The sequence below is a fragment of the Eubalaena glacialis genome, chromosome 14 (assembly GCF_028564815.1).
Source record: "Eubalaena glacialis isolate mEubGla1 chromosome 14, mEubGla1.1.hap2.+ XY, whole genome shotgun sequence".
In the NCBI taxonomy this organism is placed as follows: domain Eukaryota; kingdom Metazoa; phylum Chordata; class Mammalia; order Artiodactyla; family Balaenidae; genus Eubalaena; species Eubalaena glacialis.
In genome coordinates, this window is record NC_083729.1 from 59,081,879 (window position 1) to 59,108,127 (window position 26,249).

Consider the following 26,249-nt stretch of genomic DNA (forward strand, 5'->3'; position numbering starts at 1 on the left):
TCTGAGGCGACTCGTCTGCGGGGGGACTCGGCCATCTCTTTGTCCGTCCGACATGGAACCAAAGCGGATCAGGGAGGGCTACCTTGTGAAGAGGGTAAGCAAAGTGCCACCTGCAAGGGTGTCCCTGGACATAGGGCGGGGGAGGATTGGAGTCCAGCTTTGCACTCTCTAACCTGCTGAACCTATTGGGCTGAAATGGGAGAGCATCGCAGCCTGTAGAAGGTTGGAGTGGTGAGGAGAAGCCAGGACGTGTTGCCTTCTGGTTCTTAAAAGTGAATTAATACAGCTCAGGCGTCAGCACAGCTTGATTTTGTGGGGCTGAGAATTCCAGACGACAGGGTCTGGAAATCCTTCAGGATTTAAAGCATCCTTTTCAAGGGCCACACATGTGTGTTATGCTAGAAGACTGAAACTCTTCTTCTATAGAGGTTACTAGGAGAAACTCTTCATTTGTTATTTAAATTCTTCTTCCCCTCTCTTTTTTTTGGAAAGGAGGAAGAAGAAAATGATTAAAGATGAGCGGATATAATGATACAGTAATGGTAGCTTATTCATCCTTTTTTATTGGACTGAAATCTCTTCACTCACAGTTCTTAGTGAATTTGTATAACGTGCTGTTAAGGTGGTAGGTAGATGCACCATTTGAAAGATCAGAAAACAGAGACACGAGTTTACTCAAAAACACTTGGTTTCACTGGTGTGGCATCAGGAAATTGAATTTCGTTAGCACTGCTGGTTTTTCTCCTGATGGTGGGTGGATGCTGTGTCACTGTGATACTCCCCAAGAGGGTGAGTTCACACATAGGGCTTGTTGGCATCCTGTGGACAACACCTATATGAACATGTAACTCACACTGACCCAAGTGAGTTCAGGGTGTTAGAAGTGAACTGAATTCAGTACATTCCTTTAAAGGCCCAGCTTTTAATTGAATGAGAGCATAATGGGACTCTGTTTTAGGCCATTCATGGTTTAACATTTTAGCCTGCAAGTTCTACTAAGAGGAGGTTAAACTGTTCACATTGCTGCCTGATTCTGTTTTGATTTAAATCTGGAAGGGGCCTTAGACCGTCTGACCTCATTCCCTCATTTCCACAAGAGTAAGCTGAGACCCAGAAGCTGGGTGACTGCTCCAAGTCACGTGGCTGTGACAGATTTGGGACCAGAAACTCACTCCCTGACTCCTGGCGCTGAGCTCGGTCTAGTACACCGGGATTTTCATTGAGTAAATTCAATCTAAGTTAGGGTTTGCAATGTGTCTATGGTCGTGAGAGTTACGAGTAGATGCCAGAGAATAAATGAGCCCTCAGCTGGTATTCTTTCTAGCTAGCCATATTTTGAAACATCCTTTGGAAAAGACACATGTATATACACAGAGGTGTATGTAGATTCTTTGCAACAGACACGAATACTCTCTTGAGAGCCAACAATAATTAATGTTGACATTTCTTTCCTGGTCACTTAGGCTAGTATCCTGAGAAGAGCAGGTAAATGGAAACATTTTCTGCAAAGGTTTTTTGTTTGTTGGTTTTTTTAAAAAAAAAACAATTTAAACATTTTGTAATTAAAATTGCTGTTATATTGTATACTTACATTTTAAAGTCTCTAAATTACAAAGGATTAAAAGACTCAGTCTCTAATAAGTGAGTCTGCCCCACTAGAATATGACGATGAAAGAGTTAGGGTTGTCAAGCATATGGACTTAAATTAATAAATTTTTAAATCAGTGAGAGTAATTCTCTCAGATCATGGCCTGTAAAAGTCAGTCTAGAAAAAGTACCTAGAAAAAAACATGGTGAAATTTCACATTGAGTTTTCCAGTTTATATCTCCCATAATTTTCATGTCTACAATTTACATCTTCCATAATTTTTGCATTTTTCTCTGGGGCCTTTTGAACACTCTCTGTTATACTGTGTTAGGATTCTCTAATTTGTCATTTTAAAGAAATGCTTGGTTCAGAGATTCCCTTTGTCAGCTGCAGAACTGAAGTCAGAATTTCCCAGTAAGGTGTTAAACTTCTTAACTTCTTTAGACGTCATTTTTTTTTTCTTTCAAATACTTCATATAGATGGGTTAAAAAGTATATGTCAGGAACCTAGCACACAGTAGATGGTACCTAAGTCACAATGATTATTAATATCAGTGTTGCTATATACTTCAGTAGATAGGCAGTCCTCTCCTAGATGCTATTGGTCATATGCCCTGCTTCCTGGATTGGTTGCCAAGTTAATAGTGAAGAAAGGAGCATGGAGATCTTTCTCTGACAAGGCTGGGAGATGCCTTGACTATAGTCACTGATGTTAAAGCACGACAGGCGATAATATATGTCTCCCTCTGTTCAGCTTTTTTTCTTACACAGTTTAAGATATCTGGGTGGTAACAGAGAATATATTTATTCTTGTTTTATGAAATAATTTTATTGGATATAAAGATGTTTTGGGTGGAAAAAATATAACATTAGAATATGCTAGTACAAGGATTTTGTCAAGTCAGTAATCTTGGGGTCGGTAGTCAATGGTATCGACTCTATAATGTTTCTGCTTTTCTTCTGTGCAAGATAACTCTCCACATTTCACAATTCAGGTTTCCTCCTTTGCCTCCCTCCTGAGATCTTTAAATAGAGTTGATGGACAGATCTTTAAAGAGTTTTTTTATGAAGAGCAGGAGGGACAATACATGATTCTGTCATTTTGCAGCTTTTTCATTCTAAAGAAAACCCAGATTTTCTTGCCTCAAAGTCTTGACACTTTGACTTCAAAAAAAAAAAAAAAAGGAGCACTTAGAGCTGCCATGTAGCAGCTAGCCACTGTACAAACTCCATCTCATTCAATCCTATCCACCCTATGTAACAGTACCCTTATCCCCATCTTACAGATGGAAAACTGAGGCTCAGAGAGAATAAGTGGATTGCCGGTAAGAGGACAACCTGGGATTCAAACCCAGGCTTGCCCAACCACAAAGCCCACCATCTCGTTGATTCCAGGCAGCCTTCTGAAAAGCAGGCTTCCCAAGCCAGCAAAAGGGAGGTGAGATGAACTTTGCAGAGCCAGAGTGGGGCCTGGACAAACTGTACTGTGGGCAAGAGTGTGTGTAGTGACCTCAACCTCCCGTTTTCTCTGATTAGGGGGTTACTTCCAGCTAATAAACGTATTTTGGAGGTCCATGAAAATATACTACTGATTTGGATATGTTTATATCATAGCTTAAAAAAAAGAGAGACGAGCAGGTTACATGCAACCAATAACCTAGACTCCACCAAGTCACGTCACAAACCAGCCTCATTCCTAGAGGTTTATGCAGCCAACTGTCGTTTCTATGACAACAGCCAGCATGTTGAGTGGCAGGACTGACCCAAGGAGTGTATTAGGAATTTAGGTGGCCTGTGAGGCTGGGGGAAAGCACAGGAATCGGGGTGGTGAGAAAGAGAAGGACAAGAGGCTTGGTCAGGAAAGAAAAGGGCTGCAAAAAAGCTGATGTACTGATAGAAGGAGGAAAGCCTGGGGCAAAACAGAGAGCAGGACTCAGGGGTCTCTGCCCAGCAATTCTTTCGAACGGCTACCTTGTCTTCCAGACACCATGAAATAATCCCTCTTGATTTGCACACATTGATTCATTGTCATCAGAGTAGCCAACATATGTAGAGCTTACCCTGCAGCAGGGACAGATCTAAGCATTTAATGCATTATGCAATATATATATATATATATAGCGGGTACAACTATTACCCTTACTTTACAGAGGAGGAAAGTAAGGTACAGAGAGGCAAAGGGCCTTGCCTAAGGTCACACAGCTATTAAGTGGCAGAGAAGAACTGGAACCCAGCAGTGTGGTCCCAGTGTCACAGAGAGCTGTGCCTAACCGTGTTATACGTGACCCTCATGGGCTCAGATTGCAGTGATTTTCTTTTCCAAAGTGCTGTTGTTGTGATGCGTGGTGCCCAGGAGAACCTTAGGCCAGAATGACTTCATAGTATTGCCTCCAAAACGGTGTCATCTTATCTGCCAATATGGTTACCATTTTTTGAGCACCTACTACAAGCTAGGCATAGTGATCGGCCCTTTAAGTGTATTATCTTATTTAATCTTTATAACAATGGGAAATTGGTACTATTATTATTTTCATTTTATAAGTGAGGAGACTAAGTTTTGGAAAAAATGAAGTAACTTGCCTAAGGTCACACAGCTTAGAAGAGGCAAAGTTGAAATTTGAACCCAAATCCCTAAGACTCCAGAAATCATGCTGTTAGACACTTTGTGTCATTTTTCTATTGCTAACCTAATATGTTTTTATTGAGAAATTGTCCAACCTGGAAGAGTTTTTTTATGTAAAAAATATTCTGCTGAACAGATTCGTGTCCTTGCCTTCAAAGTATTTAAACTGGCACAAAATGACCATTGATCTGGGATGTTATACAAGTGACGTCATAGATCAGGTTGGACAACTAGATGATGCAATTTACGATGTAGCAGAAATAAGGACTTCATAGAAGCAACACCAACTTAAAATAACATGTCCCATGAGTGTGGGAGAACAGATGATACTAACTCACAGTTCTGCTTTAGTTCAATACGTAGTTTTGCCCATCATATAGTTTTCCTTTAAATTCTAACTATATGTCAACATAGGAAAAGAGAAGTTTGAAGAAAAGGAGAAGTGAAAGGAGGTATCTTCACTTGGTGGGAGATGTCTGGGAGGGGCTCGGCACCACAATCGAGCTGTCCCCTCCCTCGGCAATGAGTCATGGCTTTTTTCTGTGAAGCCACACATGCGCAGGAAGGCCTGTCTCAGTTTGTGCATTCATCACGCCGACCTGGAGTTGCAGGTCAAGGTCACTCTCTCCCCTGTTAGATTGTGAACATCTTGAGAGCAAAGATGGCGTCTTATTCATGTTTATACCCCAACACCCAGGCCAGTGTCTGAAGCATGGGAGCTGCTTTATCTATCATTATTTGTAGAGAAACCAAAAAAATCAGGGGTTCATATTATAGTAACCTAAAAAAAATTTCTAATGGGGTCATTTTTAGATATTCATGTTAAATACGTTTTTGAGGGTTTTTTTTTTTTTCAGTTTTGTTTTGTTTTTGCTTACAGATGAAGCCCAAGTGTTCAGATGAAGGCAAGGGCATCTGGAATTAGAAGACTAAAGGCATAATAGTAATAACACGTTTTTAGAACTGATGTATAGAATCTGAGGATTGAAAGGAATGTAACGTATTTTGATAAGCATTTAATTGAACTTCTCATCTGTGGCCTGCATTTCTTTTACTACTCTGTTCACAAGCCTGCTAGAAGACCTCTTGTGCCAGGGAACTCACTAATTTAACTTTCTCCCTTAAGTTACGCAGCAAACTGTTTTTTTCTGAAACTTTCACCTACTGAGACTTCAAAACAATCGAAATGTTTCACACCCTTGAAGACAGTCCTTATCTACTCTGCCTGTCCCTTTTTGGGCTAAAACCTACCAGTTCCAACAATTTCCCCAAGAGAGATGCCATCCTGTCACTCTCTTTGGAACAGGCTTCACTTTATCTGTAGCTTTGAGGTTTCCTGAGCTCAAGTTCATTCTCCAGGTGCAACCATAAGTACAGAATTACAGGGACTAGATAGTATTTATTGGGTGCTCACTATGTTCTGGATATTGCCCTAAGCAATTTACGTGGATTATTTTATTTAATCTCCCAATCATCCTAAGAAATAGGTGGTAGCATTATCCTCATTTGCCAGATGTAGAAAATGAGGTTTAAAAACTTCCTTAAGGTCACATTGCTAGAATGTGGCAGAGCTGGGATTTGAACCTGGGCCACCCAGCTCCATGGTCACCTACTGGTAAAGCTCCATTTAAAGTTAGAACGTTTCTTTCCTATGCTTCTATTTATATAGCCTACGAATGACTTTAGTTTTTTTGATAGCCCACATCAAACTGCTGACCAGTAGAGCTCCATTTTTTTCCCCACACACTCATTTTCCCAAATCTTCACCAATACATTTTATAAATCTTTAAAAAAAAAAAAGTATTGAAGAATAAGTTTATATTTTGTTTAATTTGCATTTGTTTAAATGCTGTTGAAGCAGTACATCTTTTTTTTTTTTTTTTTTTTTTTTATATTTTTGGCTGTGTTGGGTCTTCGTTTCTGTGCGAGGGCTTTCTCTAGTTGCGGCAAGCGGGGGCCACTCTTCATCGCGGTGCGCGGGCCTCTCACTATCGCGGCCTCTCTTGTTGCGGAGCACAGGCTCCAGACGCGCAGGCTCAGTAGTTGTGGCTCACGGGCCCAGTTGCTCCGCGGCATGTGGGATCTTCCCAGGCCAGGGCTCGAACCCGTATCCCCTGCATTGGCAGGCAGATTCTCAACCGCTGCGCCACCAGGGAAGCCCAGAAGCAGTACATTTTTATGTTTATTGGACCCAAGCATTTCTTCTTTTGAGAATTGGCTGTTTCTACTGTTTGTCCATTTAAAAAAAAATTGAGAGGGTTTGTATATTTCTTATTGATTCTAAAGGGTTAAAAAATATATTAAGGACATTAACCTTTAATTATATGATACTATATTATAAATATTCATACTTTTTAATTTGCTTTTCAGTTGTTCGGGGTTTTTGTTGTTGTTGTTTGTTCATTTGTTTTTTTTACTGTACAGAAATTCAATTTCTTTAAGTGGTCAAATATCTTGAGCTTTAAGATTTCTTCTTTTGGTATCATGCAATGTCAGACTCTTATGCACTAAACTAACCACTTCCATGATGATGTACAGTGACTCACTTGGAAACTTTAAATTTGACTCAACATTTAAAACCTGCCCATTCTGACATGTAATTGTATAGGTTTTGGCCTATAATGGAAGAAAGCAGGCATATGCTACATATATATTTACTTACATATATAAACCTTATATATTTATAGTATCATAAAACATATCTATTATATAGGATCATATTATGATGTGATTTACAATTTAGATATGTTTTATGATTTTATGTACACACATATACACATATATGAGGTTATATATATATAGCTGGCTAAGTGGCCTAAAAATTGATTTAGATTCCAGAATGACTCAGTGAGAACCAAAATGAAGATGGCATCTAAGGGGAAGTGGAAAGAACATAAAATTAGGAATCAGGAGGCCTGGATTCTAATCTCAGTCCCACATTAACTGGTCAGCTGTACTAGGCCCAGTCAAAGTGGCCTCAGCTTTCTTACGTGTATGATGAAGGTGTTAATAGATGATCCTAAATGCCTTTCTAGCATGGGTATTCCGTGATCACACTTCTGGGTTTGCTCTTGGGTGAGCACCAAGAAGGTTAAGGACAGAGAAGGGTAAATATAGCGGTCATGGAGAGGAGGTGCTGTCAGGTTATCCAGGGAGAAGCCAGCAGGTGCAGAGGAGAGAGATGACCCGGAATTCCATCATCCTAACCTAACTAACCACTACCAAGCCTGGAAGAAAGTCCCACTTTATAAGCTGTCCGATTTCCCTTGTTTTACCAAGTATCAGCCTCCTCAATGGGCATAACGCCCCTGAATCCCAAATGACACATCCTCCACGCAGTGAGCTGTCAGACCCTGAGGCTACATTTGAATTAGTAAAGCACAAACTCATTTTGAATAGTTGGCTCTGGAGTAGTTTTATTTTAATGGTCTACAGAAGGAATGTAGTGCTGGCTGACGTCTCCTAATTTTATCCCGGTTCCAAGGTCAAAAGCCCTGAGTGACTCCGGCAGTTATAAATCTTTGCTAGGTCTGAAGTGGAATATAAAATTTGAGACTTGAAGCATTTCAGCAGTCTTCTGGTCCAACTTCTTACTCCTAGCTCTGTGAATAGATCTTTTATTAATTTCATTTATTTAAAATTTTTTAGACTTGTCTATGTATTTCCCTAAAGGCACATCCCAAATTTTAGTATGTAGTAGTATCATGTGTTGTTCATTTATTTATTAATTTTTCCCAATTATTTTGAACACTTTCAAACCCACAGAGAAGTGGAGAAAATAGTATGACTACCTATATACTCTTTCCCTAGATTTATGAATTGTTAACACATGGCTACATTTGTCTTATCTCTGTATTTCTATATAAATATACACACATATTTTTATGCTGAGATATTTGAGAATAAGTCAGTTTATCATGCTCCCTCATGCCTAAATATGTCAAAATATATCTTCTAAGAATTAGAACGTTCTCCACAGTTTTCCAAATTGGATGTACCATTTTGCACTCCTGCCAGCCATGTATGGGAGTTCCAGTTACCATCCTTGCCAAGTCTTGCTCTTCTCAAGCTTTCAAAATTTTAGATGCTCTAGTGGGTGTGCAGAGGTATTTCATTGTGGTTTTAATCTGCATTTTCCTGATGGATAATGATGTTAAACACTTTTTCAGAGCTTTTTTTTTAATGTAATGCCTCTTCCAGTTTTTTGCCCATTAAAAAAAATAGATTATTTGTATTTTTTCTTATTGATTTGCAGGAACTCTTTATATTCTGAGTTTCTCTCTGATAGATGTAAAACAGAAGGACATTTGATTGAAATTATTTCATGTGTTGGCATAGTGTCTGACCGTGCCCATTTTTTCAAAAAGGGAAATAATTCCGTGTTAGCATGAATAATTATTCTGCATGTTCAGAAAAGAGATCGTCTGTATTAATTTAAAACTTTTTTTTTCAGTAACTAAAACAAAGGAAACACTTGGACAAGCAAAATGATAGTCCCACAAGTATTTATCTTCTTCGCATAAATAGTCTTCCTTTTGGGAAACTGGACCTTTATATAGAGGCTCTTGGTATTTTAAGATAAGCAGCAGGATCTTCTGGGAACTGGATGATAATCCCATTTTGCGGTAGTCATGACAGGGTGACATCGTGGGTTCAAAGATAAGAGGCAAAGAACCCTGTTCTCTTCCTTTTCCAAAACCCTCCCAAAATATAGATAAAAAAGAGAGACTTCCTTGATGTAGTCAGAATGGTTATCTGTTGATAAAGGGACAGTTGGCATTAACCCAAACTGAAAACTTTTTAAGTAAGGATATTCCTAAAGGCCACACTGACATGACAGCATCATGCTGGCATTAGAGACAGTTCTGCAGGTGATTTTCATACCTCTTAGCCATGCCTGTACACAAGGCTGTGCTCTGAGTTTCTTCTTGATGTTCATATCCAGATAAAATCTGATTAGACCAAAGGACGGAAGTAACTGCAGCTAGCATGCCACCATTTATGGCACATGCTATTGATGGTGGCACTTTTCCAGTGAGTCCAGCTTCAGGCATCCTCTACTCTTCAGTCTGAGTTGGCACTTGAGGTAGAATCTATTTGCCATCCCTAAGTTGAATGGAACACAATGGGCAGGGCTGGGAGAAAATAAGCCACAGATAGTCAACCTGAAATGTACAAGAAGGAGAGTTGAGATTCACACCCTATTCCCTTGGTAATGGCCCAGGAGAGGCTTATGGTCTAATTATAGATGTGTATATATTTTATCTTAAAACTTTTAAAAAAAATTTCCAGCAGAATGGTATTCCCCTTCTCCCCTGAAGGCTGCTTTTCTAGCAGCCTGGTCACACAAATGTGGGTCGCCTGTGTCCACACTGGCCAAAGCTAGGCTATTTATCAAGCCCTTTGCCACCTATAGAAGAGTTTTAGAACACATCATTACCCAGCTCTTTCTGTTGTCATTACAGGGGAGCATGTTCAACACCTGGAAACCCATGTGGGTTGTATTGTTAGAAGATGGAATTGAATTCTATAAGAAGAAAAGTGATAACAGCCCCAAAGGAATGATTCCCCTGAAAGGAAGCACTCTGACTAGCCCCTGCCAGGACTTTGGCAAAAGGATGGTGAGTTGATGTCGTTAACCACAATGAATACCTTGTCAGGCGCTGACCTTTGAGCCCATGCATAGCCTGCAATGTGAATGGAGCTTCCTGGGCCAGTCCCTCTCCCCACCACCCACCCTCTACCCTGGGCATTTGGGTCTTTCTTGGTCAAGCACTTCCAGAACAGGGTTGGCTCAACTGCTGTGCTTCATAAGAGACCTCAGCCCCTTGAAAGGAGTCATTCCTAATGGGATGTGTTTTGATTTCAGTTTGTGTTTAAGATCACTACGACCAAACAGCAGGGCCACTTCTTCCAGGCAGCCTTCCTGGAGGAGAGAGATGCCTGGGTTCGGGACATCAAAAAGGCCATTAAATGCATTGAAGGAGGCCAGAAGTTTGCCAGGAAATCTACCAGGAGGTCCATCCGACTGCCAGAAACCACTGACTTAGGGTGATTTTCTTTTTTTAAATTATTTTTTATTTTTTTTAACATCTTTATTGGAGTATAATTGCTTTACAATGGTGTGTTAGTTTCTGCTTTATAACAAAGTGAATCAACTATATGTATACATATATCCCCATATCTCCTCCCTCTTGCATCTGCCTCCCACCCTCCCTATCCCACCCCTCTAGGTGGTCACAAAGCACCGAGCTGATCTCCCTGTGCTCTGCGGCTGCTTCCCACTAGCTATCTATTTTACATTTGGTAGTGTATATGTGTCCATGCCACTCTCTCACTTCGTTCCATAGGGTGATTTTCTATGTTTGCTTCCCTTCACTCTTCCCTCCTCCCACCCTGCTTCTTGAGGAAATCTCACAACAGATCCTGCTCCAAGGCCTGCTTTGGTCACCTCTGAAGGTTGTATCCACCCTTCCAGGTCCTTAGTACTGGCACTTGGTGTACTAAGATGTTTACCTGGGTCTGAAGGAGTGATTGTGGCTTCTCTAAGGTCTAGCAGTTGAGGAGAGGAGGCAGTGGAATTTAAATTCCCTCATTTTGGGTAATCTTGGCAGAGAGAGAGACGGGGGATGGAGAGAGAGAGAGAGAGAGAGAGAGAGAGAGAGAGATGCATCATTGTGTTTATGAAGTAGCCATAATAAGTTACTCTTAAAAGAAAGCTTCAGGATCTATAGGTAGGTAGGAAAAGGCAGGGGCTGTGTGTCCTAGTAGGTAAGGTTTCAAGTTCAAGTTCACACATTCAACAAGGGTGAACACCTCTCCTAGCAGGAAGCCATTTGTGCCTTGGCCTAGTTTAACGACCTCTGATGTTGACTGGCCTGGAATTGCAGGTGATGGTTGTTGCCTAAAGGTTGATATCACATGAGCCCCTTTCTCTAGGAGTCTCTTTACTTTCTGCTGGTTTTTGCTTTTATGTGGAACATATCCTGTAACAGGAGCCCTGCCAGGAAGAATTCCATATTGGCTACTTAAAGCATCCAACCAGGATTCTGTTTACAAAATGGGTGGGGGGAGTCCTTAGGAGGGGACTGAAAAAAGCCCTCTGCATGCCTAATGCAGGACGTGGCAGGTCTCAGGAGTCTGATGAAATTTGTGCATTGAGCTTAGAGAGAATGAGCATTTTCTCTCACCGAGAAAGCTTTTTGGTAAAGACCCAAGAGGAGTTGCCTAGTCTAGCTGTAGCTGCTGGGTGGGATGGTCAGGTTATCACATTTCTAGCCACAGCTGTCAGAGCTAAGTGCGAATGATGCTTGTGCTATGTGGAGCCATGAGATGCATGAAAGTGGCCTTGGGTTTTGTTGCTTGCAATTTCTCTGATAAGGCTATCTTTAGTTTATTACTTCAAGGACAAAAATGAGAATGTCTCACTGTTTTGCTTTATCTCCTAATTTTTAGGACAGAGGGGTAAGCTTAGTCAAGACATTCACTTTCTGGGAGGCAAATGTCTATACCAGATGGTCTCTTGAAGGACACAAAGAAATGGGACATGAGGATTGAGCCCCAAGAACCTTTCATCTTTGGCACCTAACTGGGGGCAACTCTCCATCTCAGACACTAAAAATTAAACCAGCAGAGTTTAGTGAATTTAAGAGACGTTAAGTACCTTCCCAGTACATTTGGCTGAATGTTGCTCAGGCCATAAAGTTATGCAATTATGAACTCTGCCCTCTAATGATCTACTTATGATCTACTGGAGAGATTAGGCTCAGGGTTCACCTGGGGAGGGGGAAGCTTGTACTCAGGAGCAGCCTTTTCGAGGCGGCGAATCCCAGAGAGGACTGGTCATTCTGAAATGTTCCTGCTCATCCATGTGTTTTCATCTGTGCAGTGCCTTGTATTTGTCCATGAAAGACACTGAAAAAGGAGTAAAAGAACTGAACCTAGAGAAGGACAAGAAGATTTTCAATCACTGCTTCACAGGTAAAAGGTCTTGTGAGTCTGAAGTGGGGCTTCTGGGGCAGGCGGTATGGAGGCCTCGCTCAGCCTCACGTGTGGGTAACGGATGTAGAGCATGGGGGCGGGCAGTGGGGTCATGGAATGCAGACTGGTGGACATGATCATTGAACTTCCCCAGCGTGGAAGGAGAAAGAAGGGTAAAACAAAACTTTGTCGTTCAAGATAAAAATCTCAGAAGTTCCAGCTATATCAATCAAAGGGTCATATTTTGTTTTCCAATAAATGGCAGGATGTTGAAATAGACACAGAGTTGAATAAGGTGATAAACAGGAATCAGGATACCCAATGTAAGATTTAGGCGGCAATATTCGGGATGTCTGAGGCTGCACAGGGTGAGGCATTATGTATTATGGGTTTAGGGAGGTGGTGTAGTGGTTTAAAACATGTTCTTTGGAGCCAGACTTCCTTGGTTCAAATTCTAGCTCTTCAACGTACTAGCTGTAAAACCTTAGGCCAGCAATTTAGCCTCTCTGTGCTTCACTTTCCTTGTCTATCAAATAGGGATCATCGTAGGGCACCTATATTAAGGCTTGCTGTAACTGTAATGTGTTTAGAACACACACTAAATACTATATGATGCAAGCTCTCAATGCAGTTATTATGATTAAGAAGTCACATGTCTGCGCGGACAATCAATTCTGCGTGTTCAGAAAAGAGAAAGAACTCAGGGGTAGTTAGGATGAATAGAAGGTGGTGCCTAAATTCTACTCTGAAAGATGGGTAGAATTTCTTTAAGTATTTGTGGGAAGGAATTCTGATGAGGATAGTTAGGCTGAGCAGATGGTGAGGACAAAGTTATGGGGCTGAGATCTCCAGAATATTCATCAGGGAAAGAAAATGACCAGCTTGGTAGGACTGATGGTTCCTTAGGGAAAAAAAATGAGAAGTACAGTTTGGGACTAGGTTGTCAGATGTCAGACATGGCTGACTTATGGTGACAATAGAGGTCAAGAGAGGAAAACACTGAGAAGATACAACAGATGGAATCCGAAGGGCTGTCCAATCAACAGATAATTCACAAAAACGGTAGAGGTCAAGGTTAGGAAGGTGGAGGATAAAGGGTGTGATCTGGGGTAATGGGGGGGTGGGGGTTGGGGGGGTGGTGGGTAGTATCCCAGGGGAATTCAGCCTCAGAGAGTCAAGACAGTAGCCCATTAGCATCAGAAAAGCCAGGGTTGAGATTTGGAATCAAGATACCAAGAATAAGGCAGGGCCCTAACTCAAGTAGGACTGAGGTCACTAAGACAAAGCCTCTGGAAAAAGAAACCAAGGGGAGGTTCTGATATAGATCTGGGCACAAGGTCCAGGTTAGACTTATTTCCTGTGAAATGTCCTACTGAGTCCCAGAGTACTGGGCTTGAACTACTTAAGTTCTCTCCATTGAAGGTCAGACCGGGTTCTAGAAATTCAGGTGGCTTGAGCCTTCATGTGGGACTCAGGTGGTCTCAGCAGAGTGACAAGTCTGTGGCAGAGACCGGGACTCAGGCACTGATGACATGTGATGGAGGACCTGGAATGTCAGGTGATGGGGAGACTAGACTGAAATTGTCTTTCGAGTTTCAGCATGCCTAGCTGAACACATATGGAATCTAGGATTAGAACACTCAAGTGAAGGCCCATTGCAGGTGTAACTCGGGCCTAAGGTCACTTAAACCCTCTGAGTCTTAATTTTCTCATTCGTAAAAGAGGTCTGTAATTACCACCCTACCTCTTTTACAGGGTCACTACAAGGACTAAAGTCAGAAATGCAGCATTAATTAGTTTATCCTTCTAGAGAAAGAAAAGTGGGCAAAGCATTTTGTATATGAAATTCATGGAAGGTACACTAATCAACTGCTTTCACTCTTGTTTCAAGGATGGCATACCCTACTGCTCTTGCTTTGATGACCTGGGACCTGTTATGTTGGCTCCCTGGTTGGCTACATTTGTACAGAATACATATGTGTGTGTGTGTGTATATATATATATATATGTATAAAATGTTTGAAAGAAATTTGTTTTATTTATTTATTTTTATTGAAATATAGTTGATTTACAATATTGTGTTAGTTTCAGGTATACAGCGCAGTGATTCAGTTACACATACATATATATATATTCTTTTTCAGATTCTTTTCCCTTATAGGTCATTACAAAATATTGAGTATATTGCCCTGTGCTATGTGGTAGGACCTTGTTGGTTGTACAGAATATTTTTCATATAAAGTTTCATTGTAACCTGCTAATAATCCAGTTGATGGCTCCTCGCAATCCTCTCTTGAGGCAGAAGGCTGTTTGAATGGCTTCTCAAGGTCTCCGCTAGACCCTTGTCTAAGGTGTGACATTCGGTGCAAGGGACATCATCAAATTCGAATTTAGGACATACACGTACTGTCATGGTGTTTTCTGCTTGAAAACTTGCAATAGCTCTTCACTGCCAAATATCCTAATGTGCCATCAAAGCTCTCCCCACTCACACTGGGCCTTCCTCTCTCTCTCTTGTCTTTGTTTGCCTTCTTTCCACCAACTCGTCCCCCCACCCACCAGCGGGGCTGCTTCATGCCTGTGTGAATCTGTTCCCACTGCAGCTCCCTCAGCCCTTGCTGGTTCTCTCAGCCCCTGCTTGAGTAGAGGCTTGGCAAGCACCCACTCGGTGTCACTTCCTCGGTGAAACTTTTCCTGATGGCGCACACACAGTAGCCCTTCCCCCACCCACCCCTCCACGCCTTCCTGCAGATTTGACCCAGCAGCTCCCTGTATCCATCCACAGCAAAGCACTTGTCACAACACTTATCACCCAGCTCTCCCTTTTAGATTCCCTGAGGAAGCCTCCCCAGCACCCATCACAGAACTTAGCTCCTAGCAGAAGTTCTAGGTCATTAATGGAATAAATGAGTGGGTTAGTAAAAACTATTTCTTTATGCATGCACTGCTCCTTAAAGAGCATGTAGATGTTTGTTTTTTTAAAGGAACTCCTTTATTCATTTATTTATTTATTTATTTTTGGCCGTGTTGGGTCTTCGTTTCTGTGCGAGGGCTTTCTCTAGTTGCGGCGAGCGGGGGCCACTCTTCATCGCGGTGCGCGGGCCTCTCACTATCGCGGCCTCTCTTGTTGTGGAGCACAGGCTCCAGACGCGCAGGCTCAGTAGTTGTGGCTCACGGGCCCAGTTGCTCCGTGGCATGTGGAATCTTCCCAGACCAGGGCTCGAACCCGTGTTCCCTGCATTGGCAGGCAGATTCTCAACCACTGCGCCACCAGGGAAGCCCTGTAGATGTTTTTTAAAACATTTTACATGGTTCCTTTTGTTTCCAGGTAGCTGTCCCACGGAGTTCATTTTTCCTTCTTGGAGTAATAGGGAAGATGAGACAAGTCCGACACTTGGGTCATCCGGAGCTCTCCAGGGGCAACTGTCAGTGGCTTGTTCTTTGGTAAAGAGAGCTAACATTCCCTCTGATGGTCCCATCCAGGTAACTGTGTCATCGACTGGCTGGTTTCCAATAAATCTGTTCGGAATCGCCAGGAGGGCCTCGTGATAGCCTCCTCCTTGCTCAACGAAGGGTACCTGCAGCCTGCTGGAGACCTCTCCAAAAACGCGGTGGATGGAACTGCTGAGAACCCTTTCCTCGACAACCCCGATGCCTTCTACTACTTTGTGAGTGAGAGAGCTCCCCATCTACTCCTCCTGGCTTGGGGGCTGCTCTGGGCGGGGTCTGGGTTGGTTTCAGTTCATATCCGCCGTGAAAGAAAGAGCCCAGCCCTACAGCATTGATGCATGTCCCTGACTTGACAGCTGTCCCCCTCCACAGTGCCTGTCACATCCAGTGAGATCGTTTAAAGGAAAATATTGTTCACTTGAATAGTTTTCTTTATTTACTTTTAAAAATTTGCTATATCTATTCTTATTCTAAGCAAGAATTCTTTTATAAAAACTTATTAGGCCCAAGTACGTGACAGGTACCCACCTAGACAAAGGAGATACAGTAGTGGAAGGAAAAATAACAGGCAAAAATTATGGCCCTCTGGGAGCTTCCTTTCTGGAGGGACATGTGTAAAATCACAATGGGCCAGTTTTATATTTCCAAATAAACATTAAAATATGTGACTCAATACAAAATGTGTTCATCCAGGTTCCTTCCCCCTGCACCATGTGTATCCCCGGTGGCATGCTTACCACAGATTGGGAAACACTATATTGTACAATATGGACTTAATCTTGGGTTACATGAGAAATGTGGCAAAGTGGATTTCTAGGGGGATTTTGGCAATTTTGTGTCTATTTGGGGTCAGAGCACAAAAGTAAGGAAGCTGCTTCTAAAAATGAAGTGAATGTCACAGAGAGAGTTTCATTTCACTTTGGGGAAGTTCAGAATTTTTTTTTTTTTCCAGAATTTTGATCTGGTTGTTTATAGCCATTTAAATGTGGGACTCTAAAAATACCCAGCACAGTGGCTCCTCTTCCTCTGTGTGGTTCATTGCTCTCTTATAGCTGAGCAAGGCCCAGCTCCCTCCTGACCTCAGAGGATGTGGCTTGGTCTTCTCAAAGTGGAGGAGCTGAGTGGCAGAGGGCATTATGGAGATTGTGTTGTGTGCACAGTGTCTTATAAACTAGCCAACTGTGCTTTCAGGGATTTGGCCATAAGGTCCCAAGAGAAGAAAGTCTTTGAAAAAAGATGTGCTGAGCTAGACTTCCAATATAGCTTGGGGAACCCAAGAAAATGAAAGGATATTGATAAAATCACACTTGAGCAGAGACAAGAGAGCATCTAGCAACAAGAAATAAGCATCTAGATGGGACTTCCCTGGCAGTCCAGTGGTTAAGACTCCGAGCTTCCACTGCAGGGGGCGCGGGTTCAATCCCTGATCAGGGAACTAAGATCCCACATGCCACGCTGCAAGGCCAACCCCCCCCCAAAAAAACCCCAGAAACTTTAAAGTTCAGGTTGGAATAAACCAATAAACCACAGGGGGAAGGAGTGGCTGGAGGGGAGAGGGAGATGGAGATGGTATAAGTAGCAATTTGCCTAAGACTGGGAAAATAAACTTGCTTTTTGGTTCCCCAATAGCCAGACAGTGGGTTCTTCTGTGAAGAGAATTCCAGTGATGATGATGTGATTCTGAAAGAAGAATTCAGAGGGGTCGTTATCAAGCAGGGATGTCTACTGAAGCAGGTGAGTGGTCACTACTATTCCATCCTAACCTTTCTCCCTTACCAAGTCCTTTGTATTCTAAATCACCAAATGGTATTTTGTTTGTTTGGTCAATAGTCAATTAGAAAATGACACCCACCTAGTGAAAGATAGACAGATACTTAAGTAGATGATCAAAGTGGCATTAGGTCAGGAGGACTGAGGCAGGCAGGGCAGAAGCACCTTAAAATAGGGAAATTCGGGATATCCCTGGCAGTCCAGTGGTTAAGACTCCGCACTTCCATGGCAGGGGGTGTGGGTTTGATCCCTGGTTGGGGAACTAAGATCCCACATGCTGTGCGGTGCAACCAAAAAAATTAAAAATAAATAAATAAAATAGGGAAATTCTTCTTCTATCAATGTTTCAAGAAAATGCTGACCATTTCATTAGCTGGAGGATATCAGCTGGCTAAGAGATGCCTTCAAAAGACAGGGATGTTTCATAGTGAAAGTACTTCCATTGGCCTATCCCTCCTCCCTGCAAAGTAACCAGGAAATAGGAACAGGCCATACCCGGAAGAGGGACATCATAAACCACTGAGAGCAAGGAAGTACCATTTCAGACTGTGGGTAGGTCATGGTGAGACCAAATCCAGACCAGCTCTGCAAGAACAGCAGCAGACAAAGGTCACATCTGCTCAGAGGGCAGAGACTCAGTAAGTACCAGGTGTCCACCAGTACTGGCCACTGTCAGTCTGGAAGGCAGGGGCCGGGGTGAGCTGAAGAGCTCTGGTTAGTTACCAGGCGCCAAGGCACGGGATGCCAAGAGGTAAGGGATCACGAGGGCTGGGGCTGAGTGAGGAAGTCAGGGCCAGCACCTCTACAGGAAAATATGCGAATATTCAGGGTGAAACAACTGAGGCTAGCATATGTTGTCGAGAAGCCAAAGCTGCTTTTTAAGGCCAAGGTCTTGCCCTCGCGGCTGTGCTGTGAGCTGTCTTAAAGGCACTGCTCAGTACGTAACAGAGAGAATCTGGTTGCTGTAAGGAGATTTCCATGCATTGCCTACAGGTCCCGTGGGACTGAGAGATTTGACTTATAATAGGACCCTGAACTTCCAGGGTGAAGAGAGAAGAACCAAAATTGAGCGTATATTTATACTTAAAAAGGAGAACGTTGATATGGATTTTGAGTTTCACTAGGGGAAGTAGGGCATTAGTGTGGAAAACTTACCTTCACATCAGGTTTTGAGAGAATGACGTCCTAAGGAATAATACAGCCGCAGTTTAGAAAGAATTCTAGAGTATTCTAATAACTTTTATGACAGGGTGCTCACTGACTAGATTAAAGGACGAGCATAGGAGCAGGGCCAGCCTTATACAGGGAAGGATCTGACAGTTGCCCATAGGCAGAGCTTGTCCATCACCTGCTTTCTCATTTGTTCTGATAAACGTTCCTACGTTATCTGGCTCTTTGATTACAGGTGCTGAAAGGTGGCTGTTAAAGCAGGAATCACTTGGGGGGGGGGATTTCATTGTTTCCTTTTTGTTGATGTCTTCTATAATTCTATATTGTTATCAGCCATGAAGGACTTTTCTTGAGTTAGTTGATCTGACAAGCCTTAATTTAGAGTGGAGCCCTGAGGAAACTGAACATGAAGGTTGAAAAGGGGTAGACAAAGTCCCGTCTGGACTGGAGTCATGTCCAGGCAAAGGGCCCAATGGAGATGCCGGATGGCCAAAAGTCGGCTGAGGGTAATGGTGCGAGCATGTGTTTAAAGTAATGGTACTGGAAGTAGGCTTACTTCCCTGTTTTCCCTCGCCTTCTTTACATGGCCTTTGGTAGGTGCAAGTTAGCCTTTCGATTGCCTGGTTGGTGCACATTTGAATCTCCCAGGGATCTGTTAAAATTGCACCCCAGGCCAATTAAATCAGAGTCTCTGCATGTTACAGGTCCCCAAGAGATTCTGATGTGTGGCCAATGTTAAGAACCCCCTTTTTCTTAGAAGTGAATTTATCCTATTTTCAAAGTACCACTGTTTAAATAGTCAGAAGCCTCCTTTTAACATGAAGAAAACAGAAATCTTTGTGCATTCAGGAATTGTGTTCTTTTTCAATATTCTGCCCTCTAATTTTGGGGGGAGGTAGAGGGAAGAAAAACCTCTTCTACTTGAATTGACAGCCCCCTTTAATGTTTCCAATCTCTTGTCTTGGTGGTTTACAACCCTGGTTCATAGCAGAATCACCTGAGAAATCTTTCAAACTCTTCTCTTTAAGTACCACAAAACTAAACTACCCTGTGTCTACTGTTAGGAGTTAGCCAGGCTTACCTGTGTAGAAGGCTTATCTCGAAAAAGGACACCTGTGCTCCATACTTCACAGGTGGGAAGTAGCTGCATCCAGCTGGTGGTCAGTGCCCTCCCCCCCATTTCCCCCCCTCCTTCTCTCATCCCAGAGGAAATAATTCTACTTGGGGGCCGAGCAAGTTTGAGGATGAATGATTTTGGATTACATTCAATATAATCCTTTTCATATAATTCATTCTGTGACGACAGCGAATAAAATATCTAGTTTCTCAACCACGTGTAGATTCTTTGATGAGGAGATTCTTTGTGTTATATGTGTTTTTCTTGTATCTGCTACAGAGTTCAGCATCTTTCTTGGTCTGTAATAGGCAACAAATATTTTTAGAGGGAATTAAATCGAATATAAGCACAGCCGTTCCTCAGTATCCGCAGGGGATTGGTTCCAGGACTGCCACAGATACCAAAATCTGTGGATGCTCAAGTCCCTTGTATAAAATGGTGCAGCGCATAGATGACGCTGACAGAGCAGCAACAATTCTTGGAAACCCCAGGCATGCATGCATTCCTTAAAATACCCCAGGAAATACTCAGTCAATGAAAGATAACTCTTCAGTGCATCACACTGTGATGCCAGTGAGGGCTTAAAGACAATGTGGTGGTTGGCCAGGGTTGGCTGATTTCACATCCTCCTGTACCTTCCTCTTCCACTGACTTGTGAGTACTTGATATTCACCCAGTAGTTGCGTAAGAGAACGTGACTTGTGTATCCGTGGATCTGGAGGAAACGGCATGGGGCAGAAGCCTTAGTGTCCTCAGCCTATGGGCAGCATCAGCTAAGGCAAAGAGCAGGCACTCTTAACAAGAATTCTAGAAACTGACGCTTTACAAAAGCCATTCTGTATGTGATACTGCAGATAGAAATATTCTCTGTTCTCCCATATGACTCTACAGCGTTCCTGCTCCATTCTTCAGGCAAGTAAAAGTTTCTTTGGAGCTGAGCTCCTTGACCAGACGCCCTGCCAAATGACTTAGACCCATTCTTGAAAGCTCTCTTTAAACTCTTCTGACCTGGCATGTCACTGTAATCTTTTCGCTTCCAACTCAAAAGCCATCAATGACAATACCCCCCATGTTTCATTTTTTATTGTCTCCTTCCACTTTTCCAAACTTGCCTCTGCTGTTCCTCATGAAGCCTGCCTTCTAGCCTGACTGGTCTTACTCATCAGGGTCTGAATATGCCTTGGACATTCCCACCGCTGCTTTTTTTGTTGTCATTGGTCTTTCCACCCACGTTTTTCTCAGCTATATAACTCCTGTGTGTCCCACGTGGATAAATGTAGGTTTTTATGAGGCTCTCTTTGACATCCCAAACCCACAATTACATACCCTTCATTTAAATCCTTTGAAACCAGGACCTACTGTATAGCACAGGGAACTATACTCAATATCTTGTAATAATCTATAATGGAAAAGAATCTAAAAAAGGATATATATACATGTGTGTATATAACTGAATCAATTTGCTGTACACCTGAAACTAACACAACATTGTAAATCAACTGTATTTCAGTAAAAATTTTAAAAACCCAAAAAACCAAAAAAACCCAAATTAAGTTTCCAAATAATAAACAATAAATATTTTAAAAATCCTTTGAAACTCATTACCTATACATGTTATTTGATTTGGACATTTGCTATTATAACCACATAGGTTATAAACTCTTTGAAGAACAGGGCCATGTCTTAAATCTCTTGATAGCCCCCATTACCTAACACAGTACGTTGTACATAGTACTGTCTTATATAATGCTAAAGCTGTAAGACAATCTTAGAAATAACTTAATCCATAATTTAATAACATCTATCTACTGCTATCTCTCTGACAAAGGTCTGGGTTGTGGCCTGGTTTCTCCTGGAGTTAGGATTTCATCTTTATTTTTTTCTTATTTCAACTCAACAAGACTTATCACGTAGGTACTAGGTGTACCTACGAGGAACTCATCCTTTCTTTTTCTGTGTTGATCCTGGATACAGGGGCATAGGCGGAAGAACTGGAAAGTGAGGAAGTTCATTCTGAGAGAAGACCCTGCGTATCTGCACTACTATGACCCTGCTGGGGTGAGAGACTGTGCTCGATAAACCCATCCCACTAGAAGCCTCTGCTGCTTCTATTCACTGGGCTTCCCAGGCCCCTTTCTGCTCTGCTGAAGCCCCTTTCCTCTTCACTATCCCTCTTCTTTTTCCTCACCCTCCTCTACCTTTTCCTACCCCTTCTGATTGCAAAGATCTGAGATCTTAGGCTTTGAGGCCAGCAGAATCACAGGGATGGAAGAAAATATCACTAGATGGTCATTTATTTGGTCAACTCAGCATAATTTTCTTTGTTTGCCCCAATCTGATATTTTCAGAGGAACTCAACCAATCCAACTCTGTGCTCTTGGCTTAATATGCAAAAAAGTGATAATTCCTCTTCTAGGCCTACTTCAGTGAGAACATTGTTTGAGTCCAGCCATTTGGGCTGTTGATTATTCAGAAGAGGGCTTTTTCCTCAATAAAATGAGTCAGGTCTACCTGGGTTGGGTCCTTAGCCTCCGCTTGCAGTGTAGGGCTCTTCGATTCCCTCCTGTGAAGGTTATACTACTATGTCTGTTGCCTGGGGCCAAAGGGCTCTGGAAACATGTGGTCATTCTGTCATGGGACGTGATGATTCAGCCTCACTGCCTCTTCTGCCTGCCACTTTCCTCCGGATGTGAAGCTCAGATTGACTTGTGTCTCCGCATCCAGCTCCCACACCTCCCCGCTGTGTGAAGTGAGGGATGGGGGATCCAGAAGGGGGTCTCTTTCATCTCTTTCTGCTCTTATCTACACAGCAGTGAGTCTGTGTGGCTTTTGCACCAACAGGATAAAGTATACCCATAAGTTTTCCTTTGGAAACATAATGAAGGACTCCTCTCTCCTTTAGGGGGAAGATCCCTTGGGAGCCATTCGCCTGAGAGGCTGCGTGGTGACCTCAGTGGAGAGCAACCCAGATGGTAAGAAGGAATTTTTGTGGGAGAAAGGTGTGTCTACCCAGGCTCCCTTCCCACACCTGGGCACCCTGAGTCAACAACAATCACTCCTTCACTCCCTCACTCCGGCATGAATGAATATACTGTCTGAAAACTTTAGAGAGACCCAAAGCTGTTCTCTCCCAACTGCTGCCCTGGCTCTCTGGGCTTTGGGGACTTGGAGTGGTTTTGTGGTTGCCTTGAATAAATCCTAGTGCAGTGCTGAGAAAACTCCATCACCTCAGAACCAGCTTAGGTGGAGACCCTGGTTACCTCCTGATGCCTGAGACTGAGCCATGACATTCCTTAAAGGGGACCTTTTACAGACCAGGAAATATCCCACAACAAAAGGAACATTTGTGCCGTGAGGCGGTGTGAGGAACAGGAAGTGCTCCTGGGTTATAGTTAGGTCGAGGCTAGTTAGTGAGTGGCACAACTTTGGGTGAGTTGCCTAACTAATCTGGGCTCTCCCGTCTCCTCCGAGAATGATGGAGTCGCACCAGATGACCCTTGGGTCCTGATCACAAGTCTATGGTTTGGTGATGAAATGACCGTGTCTCCTCAGGTGTAGGGATGAGTGGTGTCAGTGGGCAGATGCGGTTCAGTCATCCAGACCCTGGTTTCTCCTTGTCATTTTGGGTCTATGAGGTTATAGAGGCTGACAGGAAAACACTGCAGCTGCAAAAGCCGAGATTTTTACTATGCCTGGATCTGCTCACTCCCCTCTCCCCGTAGAGTCTTCCTTAGTGTTGGGGTGGAGAGCGTGCTGCTTTTTGATCTGAGATGGATGTGTTTTAAGTCTTGTCACAGTACTGGAAAGTTGGCTGCCTTCCGATCTTTCAGCAAAGAGTCTCACTTAGCCCTTGATAAAACCCAGTTCAGGCTATACTGATGGCACTGGTGGTGAATCTGGGGTTTTTTTTTGATGTTTTAAAAAAATATATTGAGGTCAGCTCTTGGTTTATATTGTGAGTGGAGGAAAGATACTCACTGGACACTATTACAGGGTTACTCGTTAAACACTATTTGTGGGGCTTCTCTGGTGGCGCAGTGGTTGAGAATCTGCCTGCCAATGCAGGGGACACTGGTTCGACCCCTGGTCTGGGAGGATCCCACATGCCTCGGAGCGGCTGGGCCTGTGAGCCACAATTACTGAGCTTGCGCGTCTGGAGCCTGTGCTCCGCAACAAGAGAGGCCGCGATAGTGAGAGGCCCGCGCACCGCGATGAAGAGTGGCCCCCACTTGCCGCAACTAGAGAAAGCCCTCGCACAGAAACGAAGACCCAACACAGCCAAAAATAAATAAATAGAGATTAAACCCCTTTAAAAAAAAAACAAACACTATTTGTGTGCAAAAGTGAGAAATTTAGTTTGCTTATAAACTATAAAATGTTTCCCCTTGAGTGTTTTACTTCTTAAACACACATACACACACACACACAAAATCGTACTACATACCTGTATATATAAGCACTATATATATAATCATATAATGAATATGTATGATCATACGGTGATGGTAAGTTTGAAAATCACATACTTAATTTTCTTGGAATGCTTGAAAAATGGGGATTTCATTGCTTGCAGAAGGAGGGTGAAGTAGGTGGCCTTTCTGGTGCCCATGCCCACTGTCACTTTCTCTCTCACCAGGCAAGAAGAGTGAAGAAGAGAACCTCTTTGAGATCATCACGGCTGATGAAGTTCACTATTTCTTGCAAGCGGCCACCCCCAAGGAGCGTACTGAGTGGATCAAAGCCATCCAGGCGGCCTTCCGGACGGGGAAGTGAGGACACACCGGCGACCTGCACCACCCGAGGGAACCTCATGGATAAGCTCGGTCCAGGACCTGGCCACTTCTGCGACAGATCAACGAGAAAGGGCCCAGGGGTGGGACTTTGTCATCTTCGGGGGTCCTGAATGTAACTAACCACGTGCTGTGTGATGTTCGCCTACACCGACCGCATTGCTCACTGAAGCCTCTCTGCCACTCGCTGTGTCCCCCAGGCAGATATGACAAGCTGTGTGGCCTGGGGACGTTGCTTACCCTCTCCAGCCCTCAGGTTCCTCCTCTGGAAAATGAAGGAGTTGTACTAGGAGAGCCCTGAGGTCCTCCCTAGCTTCAAAAGCCCCGCGATTCTAATACCCATGGCAGTGCAGCTGGAGTCCCTCTGTGACCAAGTCTTGGCCTTCAGAACCTGAAACAACTCTTCCCTTTAAAACTGTTGCCCATCTGTACTAAGAGCACTAGATACAAACCTCTTTTTTTCCCTTTTGCTGCCTTCCCTTGCTCTTGGTCACAAGATCATATATCACGGTCAAGGAGAACCCTCTTCCTTCCTTGTCCTACCCAGAAACTTCCTGGGAGCCAGCGCCGCAGTGTTGGCTTTTAGCTTGAAGCCTTGTGACGACAGCCTGGAAAGTTATGTCTTCTGAGAAAAAGACCCGAGGAAACCAGGAGTAGCCCAGGGTCCTCTCCACGTCCTGAAGCTGCCCAAAGCAGGCGTTTTCCACTCGCACTGGAGACTGATCTGCCTCGGGGCTATCTTTGTCCCTTTCCAGAGCATTTCTCTACCATTTTTTCTAATTAGGAGCAGGAACTCCAAATCTGCAAGATTCTGTTTCATTTGAGTGTTTACAGAAAAAAGTGGCCAGAGGGGTTTTCTCTATGGGGTCTCTCCATGGGTGAGGGGGCTGGACAGCTGCCCGCCTGAAGTGTCCCCCCAGCTCCAGAGGGTGTAGGGGCTGGATCACAGGCCAGCTGATTGGATGATGAGTTTATACAAAGACAGCTCTGAAAGGACTTACATCTAGACAGCGCGTGGAGGTGGCCGTCACACTGTGCCGTGCCTTCAGTTCTTGAGTTAAAGATACTGTGGTTGTGCCTTAAAGCATATGCTTTAAGGACAAGCTGTCCGGTCTCCTGCTTGGCCTCTGAGGGGCCTCATGGACCCATCATCAGCCAGCGGGATCTGACCTAGATTCAAATTGGGTACCTGTTTCCAATTTTTGACCCCGTCCATCAACTAGTGATTCTAAACCAAAATTGAGAAGGAAATCTGGTATGTTGTGCAGGTGTATTTTCCAGCTTCAGATTTTTAATTTTAAGGCCCTAGTGAGGAAAGGAGAGTAGAAAATTCTTCCTGATTTTATCAACTCCTCTCTTTCCCTCCCCCAATTCTACACAATATCCTTGAAGCTATTCCTACCTCCAGATTGTTTTCTCAATGGCCGAGAGATGAAAGACTACCTTTTCTCTGATTCTTTAGTAAACTGTATTAGAACATGCATAGTAGTTTTTCTATATTCAGTGTTAAAAGTATTTATTAATATGGAATCAGTTTTGAGTTTTGAAATAAATGTTACCGTGTTTAGCGTCTTCTTGGTACCATGACTCTGATGTTTTGCCTGACATTAGTGACTCTCCTTTTTTACCACCTACTTTCCCTTACTGAGGATAACACCATCTGTCATCTCTCAAGTCATCCCAATGTCTTTGCAATTTTTTTAAAAACAAAGTCAGTATGTTCTAGGGAGCAAGATTATAGGGAAAATAAAATATGGGGAA

General features: G+C 43.1%; 1 protein-coding gene across 1 annotated transcript; it reads left to right on the forward strand.

The window, feature by feature from the left end:
- PLEK (pleckstrin) lies at nt 1-24,606 on the forward strand. Its single transcript, XM_061211221.1, has 9 exons — nt 1-94; nt 9,677-9,832; nt 10,081-10,262; nt 12,100-12,191; nt 15,675-15,859; nt 17,271-17,375; nt 21,673-21,756; nt 22,601-22,670; nt 24,335-24,606. Exons 1-9 carry the CDS (start codon nt 53-55, stop codon nt 24,469-24,471), a joined length of 1,053 nt encoding a protein of 350 aa, XP_061067204.1. The 5' UTR covers nt 1-52; the 3' UTR covers nt 24,472-24,606.
- The last annotated feature ends 1,643 nt before the right edge of the window (nt 24,607-26,249 follow it).